This window comes from Diabrotica undecimpunctata, chromosome 8, assembly GCF_040954645.1.
Source record: "Diabrotica undecimpunctata isolate CICGRU chromosome 8, icDiaUnde3, whole genome shotgun sequence".
NCBI classification, from domain to species: Eukaryota; Metazoa; Arthropoda; class Insecta; order Coleoptera; family Chrysomelidae; genus Diabrotica; species Diabrotica undecimpunctata.
In genome coordinates, this window is record NC_092810.1 from 28605601 (window position 1) to 28629328 (window position 23728).

The 23728-nt window shown below is 34.6% G+C and overlaps 1 protein-coding gene across 1 annotated transcript in view; it reads left to right on the forward strand.

The window, feature by feature from the left end:
• spz3 (Spaetzle domain-containing protein 3) overlaps positions 1–23728 on the forward strand; it is a 165280-nt gene that overhangs the window by 134880 nt on the left and 6672 nt on the right. The window contains exons 3-5 of the mRNA XM_072539953.1: positions 9561–9685; positions 13018–13269; positions 19918–20043. Of these exons, the coding sequence (XP_072396054.1) occupies positions 9561–9685; positions 13018–13269; positions 19918–20043 (503 nt within the window). The remainder of the gene's footprint in view (positions 1–9560; positions 9686–13017; positions 13270–19917; positions 20044–23728) is intronic.

Below are 23728 nucleotides of genomic sequence, written 5' to 3' on the forward strand. Positions count from 1 at the left end.
TATTAGTTTGGTTTTCTGGCTTAAATTTCTGTTTTTTAGCTGCTTGCTTAGTCCAAAATAACATTTGTTTGCTAGCAGTACCCTCCGTTTTACTTCTTCAGATGTGTCATTATCGTTTGTTATGAGAGAACCCAAATATGTAAACTTATTTACTACCTCAAAATTATATTGGCGTTTCTAGCTCTATCTCTGTTATTTGGGATAGATGCTAACATTTTGGTTTTTTCCTCGTTTATTTTAAGGCCCATATTTTGTGCGGCTGTCAAGAAGGTGGAAGTCATCTCTTTAAGTCCTCGTGTAGTGCGTGCGATCAAATCCAGATCGTCAGCGTAAGCCATAATCTGCGTTGATTTATTAAAGATTGTTCCCCTATTGTGTAACTCGGCATCTCTTATAGTCTTTTCTAACGCTATATTAAAGAGAAGGCACGCCAGCGCGTCTCCCTGCCGTAACCCTGCATATGTTTCAAACGCTTGTGACATATCGCCTTGTATTTGCACTCTGCAGATCACTTTACTCATAGTTGTTTTTACGAGCCTTATTAATTTATGGAATATGTTAAGTTCATTCATGGCTTCGTATAATTTACCTCTTAGGACGCTATCATACGCTGACTTAAAGTCCACAAAGAGATGGAACGTGTCAATATTAAATTCATAGTCAAATCTATTATAATATGATATTTCTTCAACACACAGTAACTTTAAACATAAATAAAATAAAAAAAACTTTGTCGCAGACTATAGAAGTACCTTGCACTTCGAAGGGCCAAGAAATAATAAGGACGAATTGTGTTGTGGTCTAATGCGCATCATGGGTGGAACCTAATTTCAAATCGGCCAAGTATCACGTTAAATTTGACAAGCAATACTTTCTATAATTTCGTTTTCTTGACATTTTTCCCCAATTCTTCCTGTTTGGCTTTTCTCATGTTTCGGTCTCTCTGTCATCGTAATGTTTTGTAAATAAAATTATTGTTCTTGTTTTTCCTTCTTTCCATTAGGTTCAGAATCTCTGTCGTCATTCACGTCTTATTTTTATTTTCTTCGTTCATGATAAAATCGTCTTTGATATTCTTTATCATTTTATTAATGGACTCTATCTGCTCTTCTGTACATTCCGTTGTATCATAGATTTCTTTGATTTTTATATTTAATGTAAATTTACTTATAGTTGGGCTTTATTAGCCCCTAGCTATGTATAGGGAGCGCCAAACCTTTGGCTTCCGTTTATTACGACTAAATTATGGAGTATAATATAAAAAATGTTTGTAAGGAAACATGATGTTTCGATGTATATTAAAAACATCTTTAATTTGAAATTATTTTAAATTTGAAATTATTTTAAATTATACAGGGTCAGTCGGAACAACGGAATAAACCAATGTTTTGTTTTTTTTATTGAAATACTCTATATTTTGTTTTATTTTTTATGGATATGAAGAGTTTGTATCAGGTTTTATAGGTGTAAAGTTAACAATTTTTTAAATATTTTTACTTTTATTGACAAAGATACTAATATTTAAAGGATTGTAGATTAGGTTTTCAAGGTAACAAAGATGTTAATGGTATGTCAAAATTTTTTTAATATAGTGTTATTTTTAAATAATTTAATATTTTTGACATATATCCATACAATGTGATCACTATTTGCAAATAAAATATTTTCTCATTTTGTAGAAATATGTTAACCTTTCTTTTGGTATGAAGTTGTACATACCGGGCAGGATTAGTTGTGTACATATTTAGAAAAAGAACTATAGCTTTTATGTTTTTGTGAATTTTCTATTAAAACATTTTTAATATTGTTCTGAAGCTATTTTCTGGTGGCATCTTAGAGCAATTACTACTTTAATGGGAATAAGCCACAACTGAAGCTTAAAATAAGTTTATTGACGTTTCAATTTCCACTTCGGAAATCGTTATCCAAATACAAACATTAATAAATTAAACAAATGCTGTTTTTTGATATTTGGTGAAAAATTCTTCTACTAATTTAATTTTATTTGACTCATTTATATTGACAATTCAGACATTATATTATACATTTCAAAGAAAATAACTTTAAAATAATATTAAAGATTATTTAAAAAATTATCAAAGAAGATTAATTACACCTCATTACAAAAAAACACCTCATTTTATGGAGTAACGATACTTCATAAAACGAATATATAGTTCATCTAATTTACTTACCGTTGCACGTCATCCGCGTCATAGCCTGTGAGGTCACATGAAACCTACACGAAATATTTAGGCGATAGGTGTGTTCTTTTTTTAGAATTACTTTGCCGAGTACACTGGCATTACAGCCACTAGACATATTTTATTATATAAGCGTAAAAATAATATTTAGAGATTTCTATTAATGTTAACTTAAAGAAATACACAATAATATGTTTCATTTAATTTAGGAATCATTTGTTCGGAACACACTGTAACTGTAATCGAACGAAGGTGATATTTTGGCATAAATTGGTAACACTTATTTGACAGTTGCGGTGTTGATACTTTTTATTTTACATTTTACATAAAATAAAATAAATATCTATGTATTCCATTTTACATCTTTATACGACGCATACAAGTGGATGAAATTGTTTTTACCAAGATTATTTTTTAACTCTTGTTTTGTTTCTATATATTTACATTAAATATTAATTTGGTTTGTTGTATAATCCACTTTTTCAATAGGGAATTATGTGACCTATTTGATTTAAAATGGATTCAGGACTTTTTTATACTTTGGCAACTATGTCAACTTCGATCTCTGTCAATGATAATGACGTGTAACGGTAAGTAAATTAGATGGACTGTATAGTATTTTTCAAATAAAAATGCGTGCACGTCACAATTTATATAAATTGACGTCACTTATATTTAAAATTTCCAGAACGTCAACGTTATAATTCAAATTTTCCTAACACAGCTAATAATACGAAACCCATACGGAACTGCTCGATTTTTCATAGGCGTCAACATGGTATAATAATCAGAAAAATGTAATCAACATTATATTGGGAATTTTAGAATTATATTGATTAAATAACCAAAAACATTTGTTATTATTAATAATATAAATTTTATGAAATAACTCTTTAAGTCTAATATTCCACAAAATAACAATTTTAATTAAATATATTAGACAATTGTACGCAACTGATACGAGAATACTTCAAATTTTTTGACAGTTCAGCGTGTGGTAAAATTGTTTAAAGTGTTGCCGCTTTTTTAGAGTAAGAATTTTGTTTATGTTTTGATTTCTTGCACAATTTGATTATAATATAATATATATTAATAAATTGTATTTATAAATACATATTAAATTTAGATTAACAGCTTTAAAAACTAATTATTGTTGTGTATTGTAATTGTGCTATGACAAAACAAATAAATAGTCTGTAGAAAGCTGATAAGCTTTCATATAAGATAGATTATTTTGAACAAGAAATAATGACGGGACGTTTTTACTATTAAAGCCCTAAAAGAGGTAAGTTTAAAATTTAAAATATTAAATTTTGTATTAAAATGTTTTCTAATGGATTTTAGTGTGTTGCAGTAGTCTTAAAACTAAGTGTATATACTGTTAATATAATAGTTTGACAAATAGTTGACATTTTAAAAATTTCTCACTAACTATTCTGATGTTTTGGCAACGCTGTGGGGTTCTGACGTCGTAAATCTTGAATGACGTGCAAGCATTTTTATATGAAAAATGCTGTACCATGAATTCTCCTTGTAGTGAACTGTTAATTTTTTTATTAAATATTATATATAAATTTGCAAATAAAAATGGCACATTTATAAAAAATACACAACATTTTTTAAATTAATTATCGAATATTGAATTTAAATCAAATAATATTTTAATAAGTTTTGATATAAATAGTTTATTTACAAATGTGCCATTAGATAAGACTTTAAATATAATGAAAACAAAATTAGAGAATAATGATACATTGACAACTAGAACAAGACTAAATATATCAGCTATAATGGAGTTATGGACATTATGTACTGATAATACCTATTTTCAACTAAGTAATGAATTCTATAAACAACATTTTCCATTAATAGCCGCCATAATTATGGAAGATTTTAACACAAATATTATTTCTAAACAAAACTTAAAACCCACAGTATGGTGAAAATATGTAGATGATGTATTCTCAATGGATCAGCGTTGTTGGACACATTCCTGAATGATATAAACGATAAAGAAGACACAATAACATTTACCATGTAAAAGGAATATAATAACACACTATATTTCCTGGATTTTTTAATCTCTAAGAACATTACTCGATATGAGACTCAGGTGTATAGTAAACCCACACACATCTTTGGAAATTTTTTGATCCAGAGATTTTTTGTAAATATTTTATTTTCTAACATACGACATTTCATCGCAGTGGGTTTGTTAATAGGCATAATTGCATATTAGTCCGGTGCAAATTAAAAAATGGCTTCCCAGAATAGGTATTCGTTAAATGTTTGGAGAGGCATTGTTTGATCATATGCTATTGGACTTTATTTGTTCGACCAAATGGTCACTAGCAATGAGTATCGTAGGTTTTTAACATACGAGTTACCTGGCTTGTCAAATGATGTTCCCTTATGAATTAGACGAAACATAGGGTTTCAGTATGCCGGAGCACCACCGGATCGTACAAAAATGTTAGACGTGTACTAAATAAATAACTACAGTAAGAGTTGGATTGGATACAGTGGTACTGTGGAGTGGCCCCCAAGATGTACAGGATGTACCCCCAAGTCCACTGGACTATTTTTTTAGGGTGGTACATCAAGAATATAACAACGAACCCACAACACGGGATAATATGAAAATTCGTATACAAAATGCCTTTGCCAATGTTGGATCTGAAATGCTATAAGCCGTTCGACAGTCCTTTATTGACCTTATACCACACATTAAAAACCTTCCTTAAAATCATACATAACAGAATCCACATAAAATTAGAACAAGAAATAAGTGGTTCACAGATGGGTTTTAGAAAGGGTCTCGGAACTAGAGAAGCATTATTCGGAGTCAATGTTCTGACACAACGATGTCTGGATATGAATCAGGACAAGTGATATTTCAAGAAGCTTTATTGGATATTGTGGAAGGTATTTTGGTCAACAGAAATAGCATTAATAATATTAGATATGCGGACGATAGATGTGAAAGGTACGGACTGCAAATGAATCTCAAGAAAACGAAATCAATGATACTCTCAAAAAAAAACACAAAATTTAGATAACCTGATCATCAATAATACAACGACCGAAAGAGTAACAACATATAAATATTTAGGAACGTAGCTAAGCGAAGATGGAGATCAGAAAAAAGAAATCAGATCTAGAATAGAAATGGCAAAAACACGTTCATAAAATTGAAGAACTTACTTTGCAACCGTAACCTTAATCTTGAGATCCGCACAAGAATGCTACGTTGCTACGTTTTTTCTACTTTACTATATGGCATGGAAGCGTGGACAATAAAACAGTCTGAAATCAAAAAATTAAACTCCTTTGAGATGTGGTGCTACAGAAGAATCCACAGAATATCGTGGACTGAAAAAGTAACTAATATAGAGGTGTTACAGAGAATGAAGAAAGAATGTGACGTCATAAAACTGTTAAAATTAAAATTTAAAAGATTCAATATCTGGGTCATATAATGAGGGGCGAGAAGTACGTATTACTTAGGTTAATTATGCAAGGGAAGATACAATGGAAGAGAAACCCAGGACGACGCAAAATAACCTGGCTAAGAAATTTGAGAGAGTGGTTCGGTTGCAGCTCATTAAAATTATTCAGAAGCGCGGCCAATAAAATTAAAATAGCGATGATGATTTCCAACCTCCGATAGGAGAACGAACCTGAAGAAGAAGGATTAGCCTTAATAAAAAAAGCCATAGGTTTGGCGAACCCTGTATAGGACCACTATAAAAATCTTATCCTTAGATTTTAAAATTGTGAAGTAATTTCTTCACAGATTTAAACTAGGAAATAGGGACCAAAAGAGGATAATATTGACAAAACTAAAGGCAAATATATTCAATGTCCATAGCTTCGTAGAGACTATCTTTAAGGACAATAAATGCATTTTCGACTATAAATACATATTTTCTTTCATGAGAACCTTTCATATCTCTCAGATAAACTCTATTGTAGTTCCGTATTTGGTAGATCGCTCACACGCGCTTAAAGAACAAAGTAGGAAATTTATAATAATTCAGTGCTGTAATCACAATTCCAAATCGAATCTCTTCAATAACAATAAGTATGTCAAGCGTATCCGTTAAAACTTTTTATCAATGTCATAATTATTTTTCCGAGTGATTCAGACATACCAACAAATTAAGTGAGAAACGGCTAATACCTTTAACAGATTCACCACGGCAGTGACAATTAGTTATCGGGAAGTTTAAACGCAGCGGCGTAACAGTAGTAGCTGGAAGATGCATAACATTAATTTAAGATTTACTAAATAATAATTTTATTGAATTTTTAGACCAGGGCGGATCTGTGTTGAGTTAAATGTTAGAGGTGGCTTCCGACTGTTGCAGAAAAAGTTGTGTAATAACTTAAATTATAATAATAATTGACTTTCCTCCCTCTCAAATAAGTCGGTAATATTGATAAAAAAATTTAAGTATTTAAAAATGACTAAAAAGATCGTTTTTTTAAGCTAAGCTTCTATACTAGCGTTGTATTACTTTTTCCTTAATAGTAAAATGCTGAAGCGAGCGTCACGGAATTAGCCCCACGAGAAAGCGTCACAGGTTGTAACGAAATATTTTGCCTGCCACATGGGGTATTGCTATAAGGGTTGAAAATTGGGGACAGAAATTATTGGGGCAGAGATAGGGCAAGCAAAATAAACGAAACTGTGTGAACGGCACTCAGGGCTTATTTGGAGAGCTGGGTCGTGGATAACTGAATGGCAATGGGGTTGGATTGGGGCAACTACCAAAAAAAATTAAACAAAAAGAGGGTACTTACATAAATCTCCTAGACAAATGGGCAAACAAAAAACAACAAGAAAGACCTCTAGCTATCTAAAATAAGGACGCCGTTTCGAAGAATCCTAATCTTGCTGGAAAAAGGAAAAAACGCTCTTCTTTCCTAAAATAAAGAACACAAACACAAACACAAATGGTACAAAATATACAGGGATGAGTGCCTTAAGAACCGGCAAAATAACGCAAAAGATAGAAAACATAATACGTTGTGAAATAAAAAGAGATGAAAGTAGTAGAGGTGAGAAATTATCGATATAAACCTATAATTTACTTTACATTACATTAGAATTATCGAAAATTTCCCACCTTTAGACGTTAGCTTATGAGCTGATTCACTTCAGTCATAGTAATACGTATCACGTAATGTAAGTAAAAACAGTTTAAGTAGGAGTATTTTTTTATTCAAAATTAAACTATTGATCAATAATAAACTATGATTTGAGACGTCGCATACACTCTTCTCAATACAGAATTATCATAGCTTGTTATTCTGTATTCGTCAACACAGAATTAATTATCAAATTACTACTAATTAAACTGTTTATTTACATTTGCTTTATTGCCTTCAATCAGTTTTTACTTTATGCGAAATTTAAAAAATGTTAATGTTCGCCGTCATACTTGTAATATTATGACTGAAGTCAACTAGCTCATAAGCTAACGTCTAAAGGTGGGAAAATATCGATAGTCCTAATGTAATGTAATGTAAATTAGAGGTCTCTATCGATAATTTTCCATCTTTACTACTTTCATCTCTTTTTATTTCACAACGTATTATGTTTTCTATCTTTTGCGTTATTTTTGCCAGTTCTTAAGGCACTCATCACTGTATATGATATAATTAGTTACAAAAATGTATACCAAAAATAACAAAGAAAAACGTACATGAGTCCTATTCGTTTACAAGTGGGGAATTGCTACATAACTTACAAATGTTATAGGCTATAAACTGTGGTAAATAAAAAATTATTACAAGTAAAGAATTATCTTTTTAAATACAACTATTCATAAAGGTCAACCTTTTTAAAAACAAAAGAAGCTAATGTCACAAAAATATGAATTTAGCTGTCATATGTCAATTAAAATTGCTGCATAGCCACACCCTAAAGATTTACAATATTAATTATTAAAACCTATATATATATATATATATATATATATATATATATATATATATATATATATATATATAAAACTATAAACAGCAATTATCCTTGCCGCGATATCGAAAAAACAAGTATAATAAAACCACAAAGCTTAAAAAGTTTGGACAAATACACGCATATTCACATCGGGATGTTATTCGTTTAACTTCCACCAACGTTCTGAAAAGTTTTATCGGAAACAGAACTACAATAAAAGCCATTTAGAAAGTTTTCCATTCGATTACAAAGTACGCTGTTTACAGAGATAAAGTTAGTTTGCAGTTACAAAAAGTGTTTTTTGTTCATTTTAAATAAACTGTGATTGTGTCTGTGATGTTATGAAAATGTATTTATATCTCCCATATCTCTTAATGTTTTAATTAACTGAATTTATGATGTGTTGTATTGAATAACTTTTCATTATCGATAAAAAGAGCAAACACATCTTGACGTTGATCTAGATATTTCCGTAGTAAAACATTCAGTGCAAATAGTGCTTCTCTAGTTTCCAATCCATCTCTGAATCCAAACTGTGTATGATACGAGAGAGGAGGTCTCCTGCCGTTGCCCACAATGTATCATAGAAACAATTGTTAAACTGCTTGTCCTTTTTCTAGTGTTACTTTTTGTGTAAATATATTTAAATGTTTGTAACATAAATTGATGTGCTGGATAGCCAAAATTACAATACTATTTAGTTATTTGAATGAGTTGCAAAGGGACTGGTTGCTTTCACCTCCACACAACGAGTAGCGATTTTAGGGATTGTAGCGAGAAAGAGCTTGGTGACTCGTCATTTAATGGAGAAGATTGAGGCACGCTCTACCAATCATATTTATTCAATTGACGAGTTGTACAATGACGAATGACGAGTTTTAGTGATAGACATAATAAGAGTAGACTATGGGATCATGAGAAAAATAGTGAAACGCAGAGTACTCAATCAGTGGTCTATATATCTCTCTTTAGCACCTATCATAATAAATGTACCTGCCACCTCTAACGTCCATTACTCCCAACTATATTAGTTTGGTAGATCACACGCGTATGACAGACAAAGATAGCGAGACCACTCAAAGTAAATTTGGTCGTTTCATCTCTACTCTATTTACTCTACTTTCTACTACTATGACTCTACTATTACTCTGCTTTCACTCTTTTCTGGTTGGAGAAAACGATTCGATTAAATTCTGTTAAATTCGATTCTCCTTTGAACGTTACCAACTTTCTAATGACATCTTTTCTCCAAAATATATCGATAGAGCTACTTATTTGTGTAGAGATTTAAATCCTAACTACCGGAGTTAACAAGTATACAATCAGTTACATATCTACATAAATCTGCGTGAAAGGATTTCTTTATAACTGTTTTTTTTTTATTTCAGATATTATGGACGGCGCTATCAGTAGTTTTAGGTCTAGAGTTAAGAGCTGAATATCTCCGAGGAGTTCCTTGTATTAAACGTAATCAACAATTGTACTGCCCTACAGCGGGAAATTCATATCCATTGTAAGTATCTCATTTAGTATACCGTACTAAATAAGAAGCGTTTGAAAAAAAAATCGTAATAAGGCTTTGAAATAAACTTTTCCTCTTTTGGATGCTCCTTCATCTTCTTCTTCTTTTGGTGCCTATTCGTTTCGGATACTGGCAATCATCATGACCACTTATACATTGTCTACCGCTGCTCGAAATAGTCCAGTAATTGTCATGGAAAACCAAAATTTTTAAGTCATGAGATTTGTCAACTTCTTTTTCCATTATTTTTTCTTGGAAGATTAGTTGTAAGAGTCAATAGCATTTATTATTTTGCATGATAAGTTCCAAGTACTCCCATTTCAATGCCTTTATAGCAGCGGTCGGGGAACCGGGGTAAATTACCCCAAATGGGGTAAAAATTAAATTTTTGGGGGTAAAAATGAAACTTTTGTGAGTAAAAAGTGTATATTCTTAATTTGCTATTTTATAAACCTGTTAGTATTTTTTCAACTTAAACAATTTAGCGACATATGCAGGCCACGCCATCTTACTCTCCACCACTAGAGTGTTCTCGAGTTATATCTTTGCGTAGTAAAGCACAGTCCCGGCCCCGACTACCTGCTCAGTTCGTGCTATGCCGTCAAGATACAAATACATTGACGAGTCAGAGAGCAAGGTTTTACTAATTAGTTGCTGACAAGATCACCATTTTATCATTAATCATCGATATATCGATCAAGGTAAGCCGCAATTTAAAAATTTCTCTCTTAATGTCTAAATGTCTCCCTTAAGATGGCAGCAAATAGAAAAAGAACATACCAAGACGAATTCCTTAATTACGGCTTTACATAAATAGAAGACAATGGTACAATGAAACCAGAGTGTGTTGTACGTGTGAAGGTACTGACTTCAGAATCTTTCAAAAAAAGTCAATTGAAGAAACATTTACAATTTAGATAATTTGCATTCACACCTGTCTTCCAAACCGCGAGAGTACTTTGCAAATTTAGAAATACCTGTTAAAAGACAAATATTGAATAGCAACTTGTTTGATACATTTGATCGGCGTCCAGCATCAAGGGCTAGCTCTGAAGTAGCCTGATTGATTGCACGAAATAAGAAACCATACACTATTGGTGAAGATTTGGTTAAACCAGCTGCTGTAAAAATGGCAGAGATTATGTGTGGTCAAAAAGAAGCAAAGAAACTGAATTCAGTGCTCTTGTCTGCGAAAATTGTGAAAGAACAAATTTCTATATTAACAGAAAACATAAAGGAACAGGTTATTTTCGTATTAAACAGGCTAAATATTTTGCTATTCAGCTTGATGAGACAACTGATTTTCGTAGCAATTCACAGCTAATGGTATATGTTCGCTACATAGGTGTAGATAATTTTGAAGAGGAATTGCTGTTTTGTTCTCCTCTCAAGTTGAGATCTCGTGGAATTGATGTCTAGAATAAAGTAAATGAATATTTCAATGCGCAAAGTTTAAAATGGGAAAACTGTATTTCTGAATCTTTGCATTGAGCTCCAGCTATGCTGGATCATATTAATGGTTTTTCTGCTTTTGTAAAAAAAAATAACCCAAATATTGAAGTTACTCACTGTATGATCCATCGCCAGGCCCTTATGGTCAAATATTTAGAACCTACACTGGAAGCTGTCATGCATGATGTCATCAAGATTGTAAATTTTATCAAGGGACATGCACTAAACACGCGGCTATTTCGTGAATTATGTCAGGACGGTGAAGCTGAATATACGGACCTACTTTATTATACAGAAGTAAGGTGGCTTTCTCGCGGAAATGTACTAAATCGAGTATGGACTCTCAAAACTGAAGTCGAAATTTTTATGGTTGATTAAAAAAATATTCTCGCAGATAAGTTAAAAACTCTTCCTGGGTTGCATATCTCGCATATTTAGCAGGCATTTTTGAGAGTATAAATATATTAAACAAAGAATTGCAAGGAAAGAATATTAATATCATTTCAGCGAGAGAAATAGTGTCAGCGTTTGGGTTAAAGCTGCATTATTGGAGACAGAAAGTAGAACCGAACAAGACAACTACTTTTTCAAGGTTAGCTTTGTTTTTGGAAGATTGCGAAAATATTACTTTTGTTGACATCAAGGATACAATTGTAAGACATCTTATCAAACTCAGAAACCGGTTTTCAGATTACTTTCCAGATCTTGATACACTTACTCTCAGTTGCATTGCAGATCCTTTTACATGTGAAATTGCTATGATACCAGAAGAACCTTCAGGTTTAGCAGAAGCAATTCTTGAACTTCGATCTAATATTCAATTTGAGAGTAAACCAAATCTGTTATCTTTTTGGATGTCAAAAGCTGCAAAGGCTTTCAAAATTGTACATGAAGATGCGGTTAAAAAATTGTTGCCATTTGGAACAACATATTTGTGCGAACAAGGCTTTTCCACTCTAATGAACATAAAAACGAAGAACAAAAATCGATTAAACGCTGAAGACTGTGTTCAAATCGCTCTTACACCAAGTCCCAATTTTAAAGCAATTGTATCGAACATGAAACCTCTCCCATGAAAATTCGCCCCCACAGAAAATATAAGCAAATGATAATTTCTCGTTATTTTGTAATTCATATGATATTTTTCTTGTATGACAAAATAACAAGAAATTATCATTTACTTATATTTTCTGTGGGGGTGAAAGTTATGGATTACTAGGTATTACATTCATAAATTGAATAAATGATGTTTAAATTAAATTTTTAATTATTGTTTTCTTTTCAAAATTATCATGGGGGCTATAACATGAAAGATGCTAAAAAGAGGCGATTTCGTTTTTTCTTGCTCTTCGCCATGGGGTAATATCAACTTACACAAAAATATTTTGGGGTAATGATTAAAAATGTTCCCCGACCGCTGCTTTATAGTATTTAAGATTTCAGGTTGTGTATTTATTCTGCGAAGTATTTTCCCATTAGAAATATGGTCGACCCAAAATATCCTCAAAATATGTGCTACATTTCATATGCCTAAAGCCTCTTAAGTGATGCCTCTGTCAGTGTCCAAGCTTCTACTCTATATAAAAGTAGTGTCTAGACTGTCTCAGTCCAGAGTTTACGGAGAAAGCATTTGATGTTTTCCCTCCTATACTAATGAAGTTACCTATACACATTTGCGTTATCGCAACTAGTTTCTTAGGTATGCCTAGCTCAATAGTTGCATTTCATAGTTATAGACAATTAATTAAGTTATAAACTTGTTTGAAATTACAGAAGTTCCAGAACTTCCAGAAGTATATCAGATATTTATATTAGACAAAAATGCAATGTAATTTGATTAATTTTTATATCAAATACTGTATATTTTTCAGAGATCGTATAGAATTATTTATTGACGAAAATAAAGCCCTAATGAAGCGAATGTACGGCGAATTCGATATGCCTGACTACGAAGGAAAAGCTCGTCCCGGTAACAAACGAAAACGTTCCACAAAACCAGGAGTTCCAGACCGACATTTTGATCCAGGACCTGATCCGGTCCACGCAGAAGAAAACGTTTCCGGCAAGAATCGTACCACAAGACAAAACTTCAGGAATAATAACCAGAATTCCGAAAGTGGGAGGTGAGCCTTGTTCATTTTTTATCTTTTGTGTTTTTCTGTGGTCTCTTACTACAAAGTACCGTAAAATGGAGTGAAATTGGTCCAAAGGGGCGAAATTGATAATTGCGAATGATTCTGAATATTTTAATTTTCCCTGAAATCTAAAAAGCTTAACAAACGGTTGACAACATCGCTTTAATTAGTAAACACTAGCATGAAACCTGCGATTGTTTAGTTGAAGTAGGGGAAACCGGGGGAATTCTGCGCGCCTAAGGTAAAATACTTACAAAAAGTTTCTTATGTGCAAACAAACTTCCATAATTCCACTACTGAAACTTGTATCTATTGGGAACGTTATTCCCATAAAAAATATGATTAAAGTTTAACGGATTTTGAAGAAAAAATTTACTTTAAAAAACTGTCATTGCGCGGTATTCCCCCAAGTACGAGGTAATTCTGCGCAGAATTAAATAAATCTTTATTCGAAAAAAAAAAAAATTTATTGTAATAAAGCAAATATTATAAACAAAACAGATTTCTTAAAGACAAAATTAAAAAAAAAACATTAAAGAGATAATTTTACTTTCTGACTGTCATTCGTTCGACCTTGGCACACATATCGCATGTATAATTAACTGCTGAGTCCCAACCACTACATTCTGAATGAGCCCAATTCGACCACATTACACAACGGTACCAAATTTCTTTGTCTTGACCGAATTCACCGCACACCAAACACTCCTCATTTTCTAATGTTAGATCTACATCATCTAATTCATCATCATCACAAAGCTTACTCTCATCATAATTTTTAGACTCAGAACCATCAAAATGTAAGTTTCTTACTCTTACTTTCTTGCGTACAGGTCGTTTCTTTGCTTTAGTAGCCAGTTTTCCTACGGTTCTTGTCGTTTTTTCTTGGTTTCATTTTTTTTTTTTTGACCTCTTCAGCTTTTTTCTTAATATTTCTCTTTTCTTGTTATTTCTAATTGCGTTTTTAGTGGCGTGGAAGTGAAAATTTCTGAGTGTTGTTTTGCACTTGATTTGGAACTTTTCTTTATAAATTTGGAAGGAAGAGAAGCTAGCTTTTCAATGGGTATTCTAGACTGAGTTTTAATATTTCCTGACGTTCCAGGCTGGGATGCAGCTTGCTGGTTTGATTTCAATTTGGCATTATAAGATGGAGTCTTGTGCATAGTTTCATCACATCTCGATGGTCCCGGTTGGGGTTCGGTATTTTTCGGTGGAGTTCTCTGCAGAGTTTCGTCACATCTCGACTGATCAAGGGCCCTGTCATCATTGGCAACGTCGGTTTCTAAGTCCACTACAACGTGCATATCTGAAACTTCAGTGTGATCTATTAAGCTGAAATTATCTTCAGAGAATTTATTAGGATCTATGGGCCATATTCCAGCAGCACGAAATCCCGATATTCCTTTGTTCATCGTGGCAACTCTCAGGTATGCTCTGTTAAAAATGATAGCAAGTTCAAAATGTGTGATCTTTTCATGAGTATGAGTTTTCAGATACAAGTCGCACTCACGATTAAAAGCATTCTTTAGGGGCCCAAAAAAAGTTAGGTCAAGAGGTTGAAGCATGTGTGAGGTATGAGGGGGAAGTGAAACCATAACAATTTCGTGTGATCTGCAGTAAGTATAAATCTCCAAAGAAATGTGAGTTCCATGGTTATCCAATATGAGAAGCACTGGATCTTCTTTCGAGGCCTTTATATGCTGACAAAAATATTTTATCCAGTCGAAAAATAACTCTTCATTTATCCAACCCTTTTTTTGAACATCTGTAGATTGCTCCAATTGGGCCTCCTCTCATTAATTGTGAATTCATACGTATTCGAGGGAATATAAACTTAGGAGGGACAAACTGTCCTGAAACATTTACAGCGCATACTATGGTAACATTTTCCCTCTTTCCCAAGATATTACGGATCCTACTTGCTTTTGACCTTTTGGTGCCAAAATTTGTAATGGTTTCTGGACCGTAGAAATGCCCGTTGCATCCACATTAAAAATTCAACTCTCAGGAAATTTGAACTTTATCGTTCAACCTCATCTTGATTGAATGAAAAAATGCGGTTTTGACTGGTACCTTCGGGTGTTCTACCACTACTGTCTGAATGATGCTTTAAAAAGAGTTCTAACCAATCTTCACCAGCGATCTTAATTATCGAGTCAAACCGGTGTTTTATTTTATTCCCTTCAGCAAACTGGTATGCTAAACGCCTTAGTTCTGATGGTGTGACACCAAAAAACATATTCGCCAACTTTTTAACATGGTTGGCTATGGTGGATTCCTCTTCATCATTAAAAATTGGTTTCCTGCCAAGTTTTATTTTTTATGGTTATTTGGACTTTAGTTTGTCACGTAGAGTGGATTCTGGAATATTGAACGATCGACCTACTTCTCGTATTTTTCACCCAGATCGTACAGCACTGATCGCAGCTTTTAGTTCATCTTCTGTCCATTTTGATCTTTCAGTTTTCCGAACGTAAGCACGGGGCATTTTGGAATCTAAAATGCAATAAAAACACTATATCAGCAAAAATTCTTAGACGGGGTAATATCGCGCAGCACGAAATTACCCCGACACAGCTGCGCGGTATTCCCCCTAAGTAAGTAACCTAACTTAACTGATCACTGTTCGTTAATGACTAAATAAAATGCATTATTTTTGTACGTGAAATTATCTATACATATAAAGCAACATAATCAATGAATAGTTTTAATGAAAATGAATAACAAAAGCACTTACCGCTTGTTAAAGATTAGTCGAAAATTATATCAAAGTCTTGAAAAACAAACAATCTGTGACTTTGTCTAAACCAATACTAGGAATGCAGTCATATTACAAACATGTGGTCAGCTAGCAAATACGAGACGGCGCACTGTGTTAAATGTTGCAATGCTTACGCCGTGTTGCCAAGATACTGATGCGGGATATTCCCCCGTGCGCGATATTCCCCCGGTTTCCCCTAAGTATATTTTTTTATTGAAAAAAGCTTGTTTAAATTACGGCTATATTTTTGATAAGTTTCTTTAGCTTCCTAACTTTCCGGTGCCTAAGAGAAACTATTAAAAAATGTGTGATTTAAACTAATTATCTGAGTAGTTACATATTCTATGTCAACACATGTAAACACGCTATTTTTTAGGTTATCATAATTTACGCGGGAAATTTAAAAATTCACAATGGTGCTAATTTGATCAGGTCTGTGGAACGAAATTGATCTCCACCGGGGGCGAATTTGATAGAATTTTTTCTGAAGAAATCTGAAATTAGTGCTTTCTTTTTAGAAAAAATGGTTTGAAAATATCAAAGAAAACTTAATGCTCGTCCGTATAAGGACTCTAACGAAGTAATGGTGAAAAATGCCCTTCAGAAAGTTCTTGAGGAAGGATAGTCCTTATGTCGTGCTGCTGAATAATATAAAATTCCCTATGGAACCCTTAATAACCGCTATAATGGCCGACATGAAAGAAAAAATTGTAAGCAGACTGTATTTTCCGCAAACGAAGAAAAAACCATTATATGTACAACTTGCTACAATATGCGGCAACTGGGGATTCCCCTTGACTTGCAAGATACAAAATATTTAGCCAAAAGTATTTTGGACGCCCAGGGTCGACAAGTGCCTATTTTTAAAAACAATTTACCTGGAACTGACTGGGTATATTCATTACTGAGACGGCATAAAGGAGAAATTACTCAAAAATTGGCGACCAATATTAAAAGACCTAGAGCCTACATTTAAAAAAAAACTTTAATTGTCTACTTCGAGAATCTGCGTAGAGAATTAGAAAATATTCCACCTAATAACAAATTCAATTACGACGAAACCAATGTATAAGATAACCCTGGAAATAAGAAAATTATATTTCAAGGCAGCCCCAAACATACCGAACGGGTTTAATTTTACTAAAGCAGCAACGACTACAATGATGTGTGCTTCGGCTTGAGGATTGCTGTTACCACCATATATAATATATAAAATACAAAAAATGTGGTTACAATGGACTGAAAAATGTTTTGAAGTCTCCGTAACTGAAGGAGGGGGGTGTTAACCTACTGCCCAACCCCCAACCTGGAGGACCAGTTGACCCGCTCTTGTCAGTTGCCGACCCAACCTTCCACCCGGGTTGGATACCGGATCTCCAGTTGGGTTGCTCGGTTTAACAGGGGACACCAACGAGAAGGTGAGAGTCGGATTTGAGTAGAAGAGGCTAAGTGGAGTAAACTGGAATCAACTCCATATTTTCGCATCCTACTCCTTTGTCCCCCAGGATCATCATAGAGGATAATCTAAAATCCATTGGAGTAAAAGCATGGAGAAGAGTTGCCAGAGACAGGGGCGAATGGAAGATTGTTCTGAAGAAGGCTTTGGCTCATAACGAGCTGTAATGCCACTGATGATGAATGGACTGAAAATGGTCTAAAAGGCTCACCTTGCTGTATTGACAGATTCTGCTCTGTAGGTTGTTGATATAATCGCACCCATCATGGATGAATAGATTCACAAACATTTACGGATTGGTTTACTTTGACCTTTTTACCATATGCACAACTCTCCTCTTGAAGGGAAAAAAATCATCATAGGAGATATCCTTTCCTCACATATTGCCGATGAGGTGATATCTTTATATGAACAAAACAATGTGAGTTTTATATGTTTGGTCAAAAACTCAAGACATTTGACCCAACCACTTGATGTCGGTTTTTTCCGTCCCTTTCAGATGGCTTGGAGGGAAACTATTAGTGATTGGAAAAACTGTCGCCCCACATAAACTACAATAGATAAGAAAGATTATCCAAACTAGTTAAACATTACCCTTCAGCACATGAACAAAAAACAAAAACAGCGGAAGAAAACAGCGCTATAAAACGAATTATTGTTTCCTCCTTTGCAGCTAGGGGAATTTACCATTTCTCCCCGAGAAAGTTTTAAATAATTTGCCTAGAAAAGATAAAGAAATAGAGGGCCAAATCGACAAACTTTTGGTACATACATTGTATAAAGGAGAAAAGATATTCAGCTGCACCATCCAGGCGAAGTATTAAGCGAACCAAACTAAATGTCGAGCCAGATGAAACAGAGAACGACAGTGAAGAAGAGCCATCAAGTAATAACGAAACAGAAACTGAAACGTCTAACTTGGATTAGTCTGGCAATAACAATGGGGTTGAACATTTTGCCTATAACAAGGATGACATCAAAGAAGGAGTTTTTCTGTTAGTAAAGGTATTGGGATGATAGAAATGGATGGTAGAAAAATAGGCGCAGCAAATTGACAAAAGTTGTCAATGGATAGAACTGACTGACGTAATAGGCTTAAGAAAGCCGAGGCTCTTTTATAGGACTGTAGCACCAATGATGATGTTGAAAGGTATTGGGAGGAAGAAGGAAGAAGCAATACTATCGCTATGTTATTAAAATTCAAAAGCCAATGAAAAGGACCTAGACGTTGTAGGATATACATCTACGGATCAAGTAAAGAATGTTCAGTTTTTTTTTTATATCACTGATAACTTATTTTGTGAAACCTAATTTAGGGCGTATTGGCATATTTTTGTGTGAATAGAATAAATCTGTAAAAAAGCATATTGTGGTTTAAATTGCAATGATCAATTTCGCTCCAGTACACATTTTCCAGAATGCTTACATTTTTTTAAAAATAATTATAACGTGGGATGAACATGATCGGTCGGCATTACATATTATGCTATTTTCATTCACTTAAAAAAGAGTGATAAATTTCGTCCCATTCAAAGTATGAAATTGTTCATCCAGTTGTCTGCATTTTTTAGTCAAAATCTTAATCAAAAAAATATTTTTTATGGAGAAATATTTAATATAGATCTTGTTGAATTATATTAGTAAAAAATATGTCCCAAATTTTACAATTTACTATCATATTTTTGAATGAATAATTTTAGATTGTTCAGTTTCACCCCATTTTACGGTACTAATATTCAGGTGTCGTTAATTTCATTTTTGTCTTAATAAGAACAGGAAATTTTTGCTTCTAATATGATAAAGAAAATACAGTAAAAACGCATTCACTCGTAAAATATGGATTCATCATGTACCTGCAAAAACACGTTCAAATGATGTCTCATTTTATTCTAAGATGGACATGAATGACAGGTAGTAGTAAAAATTAAAAATAGACTCCTGTCTAAGAATTTATTACTTTATTCAAATATTACAAAAACAAAAAATGTGCAAGCCAAACTTTCAAATGCTCATGTCCAATAAATTCCAAATTTGTTTTGCCACTCTATTCCTGCGTCGATGTCAAATTTTCATCTTCTAGGTTATCATGGAGAATCAGAAACTACCTTTGGTATGTATTCATATAAAATAGGTATAAAATACCTTTCCACACAAAAAAACTGTGAGAGAAAAAGAAATGTTAACCTAATAAACTCTTTACAAACAGATTTGTTCAGATTAAAATAGAAAGCATGATCTGACATCAAGATATTCCACAAATAAAGGATTGAGAGTTGCTAGCTCCCAACTTTGTTTAAAATCTAATTAGAAGTAGTATCAATGTACTGGAAGTTAAAATTAAAAAAAACGTACAAAAAAGATATTTGTAATAAATATATTTTCTTAAATATTATATATAATCAATATTGTTTTATTCTAGGATCGACGCATGTGAGAGCAAGATAGAAATTGTTACGCCTTATTGGGCATTGAACTCAGCAGCAAAAGTGCGTGCCATAGTAAATACTCAGCACTTTGAACAAGCTATACATCAAGAAGTGTGCGCGTAAGTATTGGGAAATACAAAATGATCTAAACAACAACAGACACTCAGATGCAAAAAAACGCAACAGAGAAAATTTTGGTCAAATTCAAAGTATTTCAATTTTTTTATTTTTAGCCCTATTTGGATGATTTTTTCAGCACACTGTGTATAAATTTATAAATTTTAAATTAGTATAGTCAGTTTTTTGATAACATTTTATATTTGGCTTATTGTACGGGGTTAATCAAAATGTGGTTTTATTATCCTAACTTTGAAACATCCTGTAGAATAATTCCGTTTGTGAATTTTCCTAAAACCCTATTTTTCGGTTTGAGATCATCTACCAAGGTTGCCCAAAGTAAAGGTGACAGAACTCCTCCTTGTGGACAGCCTCCACCTACTTTTGCTTTGATGGTTGCTTTACCCAGAGTGGACATTACTGTCCTATTCTCCAGGGATGCCCTTATCCATCTGCATATTACCGCAGGTGCGCCTCGTCTACTCATAGCCCCTATCAAAGAGCTGGTGGTAACATTATTAATTGCCCCTTCTATATCTAAAAAAGCGGCCATTGCTATATCTTTGTCTTCTATTGACTTTGAGATAAGCCTATTTAGATCATCCAAGAGTCCGTAGATTTACCAGGTTGGTATGCATATTGACGATTGCTTATAGGATTATCTTTTAGCACTTCGTCTCTGATGTACCTATCAAGAAGCCTTTCCAGCGTTTTTAATAGAAAAAAAGATAGGCTTATCGGTACGACTCCCCATGCTAAACTGACTTTGAGGAGCTTGCATAGGTGTGGTATCAATACCTCTAATCCCATATGCAACAGTATTGGATATATGCCATCTGTCTCTGGAGAATTATATGGCCGAAACTTGTGTATAGCCCACCTAATTCTATTTGGTCTTGTGATTGCTGTGGCTATTTCCCAATCTGTAGACCTTGGTCTAGTGAGCTTTTGGTCTATGTTGGTTTGCCTATCTGCATCATCCAGAATTGAGCCCGGAAAGTGCGTGTTCATCAGTTCTCTAAGACTTTCCTCTTTGGTATCCTTAAATTTGCCATTAGCTTTCTTTAGGAAACCTACTTCTTTGGTTGTAGCACCATCCTTTGCCAGGACTTTATAGATTCGAGAACATGCCGGAATATCTGTAATCTCCTCGCAAAACTCTCTCCATGAATTCCTTTTGGCTTTCCGAATTTCTTTATTGTATAGCGTTAGCTTATACCTGTAGGCATCCCAATCTTGGTTACTTTTGGCTTTATTAAATAGGCTTCACAAACTTGAAGTGTTCGAAATGTGGTGCCTGCGTCGAATGCTCAGAATATCATGGACGGACAGGATCAGAAATGAGGAAGTACTCAGAAGAGCGGGCTTACAGGATAGGGAACTTTTTAATTATGTAAAAAGTAAGAAGACTGCATACTTGGGGCACATTATACGAGGAGAACGATACACTTTTCAGCAACTGATACTCGAAGGGAAAATAGAGGGTAGGAGAGGTCTCGGACGTAAAAAAATGTCATGGCTGCGCAATATTCGACAATGGACAGGAATCCACAGCTATGAAATGCTTCGCAATGCTGCTAAAAACAGAATTATTTAACATCTCACCTGACAAGACGATGTACGGTGGACGCCTACGCAGAAATGCATGGCACCTTAAGAAGAAGAAGAAATAGGCTTCGGACTTCCGACCTCATCTTCTTTAAGCCGTTGTTCCACCAGACTGTATTACTGCCCGTACTTTTCCTTGCTTTTTCTGGACAATTTTCCTGGTAAGCCGCCATAATAGCTTCGCTTATCGTTTCTGCCGCCGAATCTATAACCTCTGGGCCTTTAAACGAGATCGTACTTTCCTCGAGATTTTTACTGAGGGATTCCCTATATCCTAACCAGTTTGTATCTCTAGGATTTATGTATTTAATTTCCGATGGAAAAATATCAAGGTCAAATCGTATATGTCTGTGGTCCGAACATGAGGGTTCGTCAGACACAACCCAATTTGTTATTATATCACTTATATTGCTTGTGCAGAGTGTTAAATCTAACACTTCTTTGCGTGCCTTACCGACAAAAGTTGGCTTGTTTCCTATATTGAATATAACCAAACCTTCAGATAAGATGAAATTCAAAATAGACTCACCCCTTGCATTCATGTTTGTGCTTCCCCATACGTTGTTTCCCCATAGAGCAGCCGCCAATAAGGTACGGATAGCTGTGATGATAGCCAACCTCCGATAGGAAAAGGAACTACAAGAAGAAGATACGTTATGGTGTGCGTTGGCATCACATCCTATAATGAGCTGTAATCGTTTTTCTAGACAATATGCAACTATGTCGCTTATAATGCTTGGTGGACACAGAGCCTCATCACCTGGAAAGTAACCTGAACACACCACCTGGTTCTTCTCTCCTACTTCCGTGGTTATAGTTGGAACAGCTGTAACAATATCATCAGTGTAGAGCACCGGGATTAATGTACAATCTACTCTATTACTGTGAATTATACACGACCTTGGCCTTACAGCTTTGGGTGTGTATATAACCTTACATTGTTTGGTTGATAGGCCAGAAATCTTCTCACCTATCCTCCAAGGCTCCTGCAGGAGGCCCACATCAATGCCTTCTTGTTCCAATCTTCTAACTAGCGTTGCCGATGCGGCTTTTAATGTTGAAGATTGGCCTGCAGGAGCCTTATTTCCCTCTTCATTGCGAAGAGATGGGCGGTTCTGGATCTGTGGACATTCCTTCTTCCGTGCCTCCGACACACTCTTGGACATTAGTCCTTATGGGTGTGTTAGCTCCACCCGAAGAAGGTTGTTCCTCTTCCTGAACCTCCATATGTATGGAGGTCTCCCCTGTTTCACTGGAACGAGTTGCTACTAGCTTTTCATTCCGTGTTTTTGTCTTCCCTTCTTTGGGTCGGAACGTTAACCGTCCTACTCCGAAAACGGTGACATTTTAATTTCTGGAGTTCTTCTCGAGATTCAGAATCCATCGAAAAGGTTCATAACACCCCTTTGTCTGAAGGTTTACTACCCCAGACTATCCATAGATGTGTCCTGAGCCCATGGTTACTTAACCTTAATCTATTAAGGATCCTTTTGGACTCAAGACGTTCCCCATGCTCGTCCTGTACGAAGACAGTGCATGAGTGAGGCTTGGGTATGTCTTCCCCCTCCACAGCCCTGAGAGATGCACTCTCCCAAGGCCTCAGGGTTGGAATCACCTCCTTTAGCCACCGCGCACATATGTCGTCTACACAGTTAAGTTCCAGGAAACCCGACCTGTATGTACTCTTCAGGAAGCGAACCTGTGGTCCTGCTTACGGAATTTTGTCATACGCAGCCAAAATGGCTATTTCGACTGCCTTAAGCTTGTCTATATCCATCTTGGCTTCCGGGAATCCTGTTAGTAACACTGCAACCTTAACAGAAGCGGCAGCTTCGCTGAAAGTCACACCTTCGGTTCTTAGCCTTTTCACTTTGCGGTAGCTTTCGGGTGGTGTGCTTCCGTCTGACCTTAGCCTTTTTGGGCCATCGATCTTCTGGGTTTGTATTACTTTTGTCATGGCCTTTATTGGCTTTGACGGCATCTCTTTTGCCCTTTCAGCCGCCTTGATGAAATTGGCCTTAATTACAGCCCTTTTGGCTTGAACGTAATCTTGGCCTTGTTTCACCAGCCTACTGATTT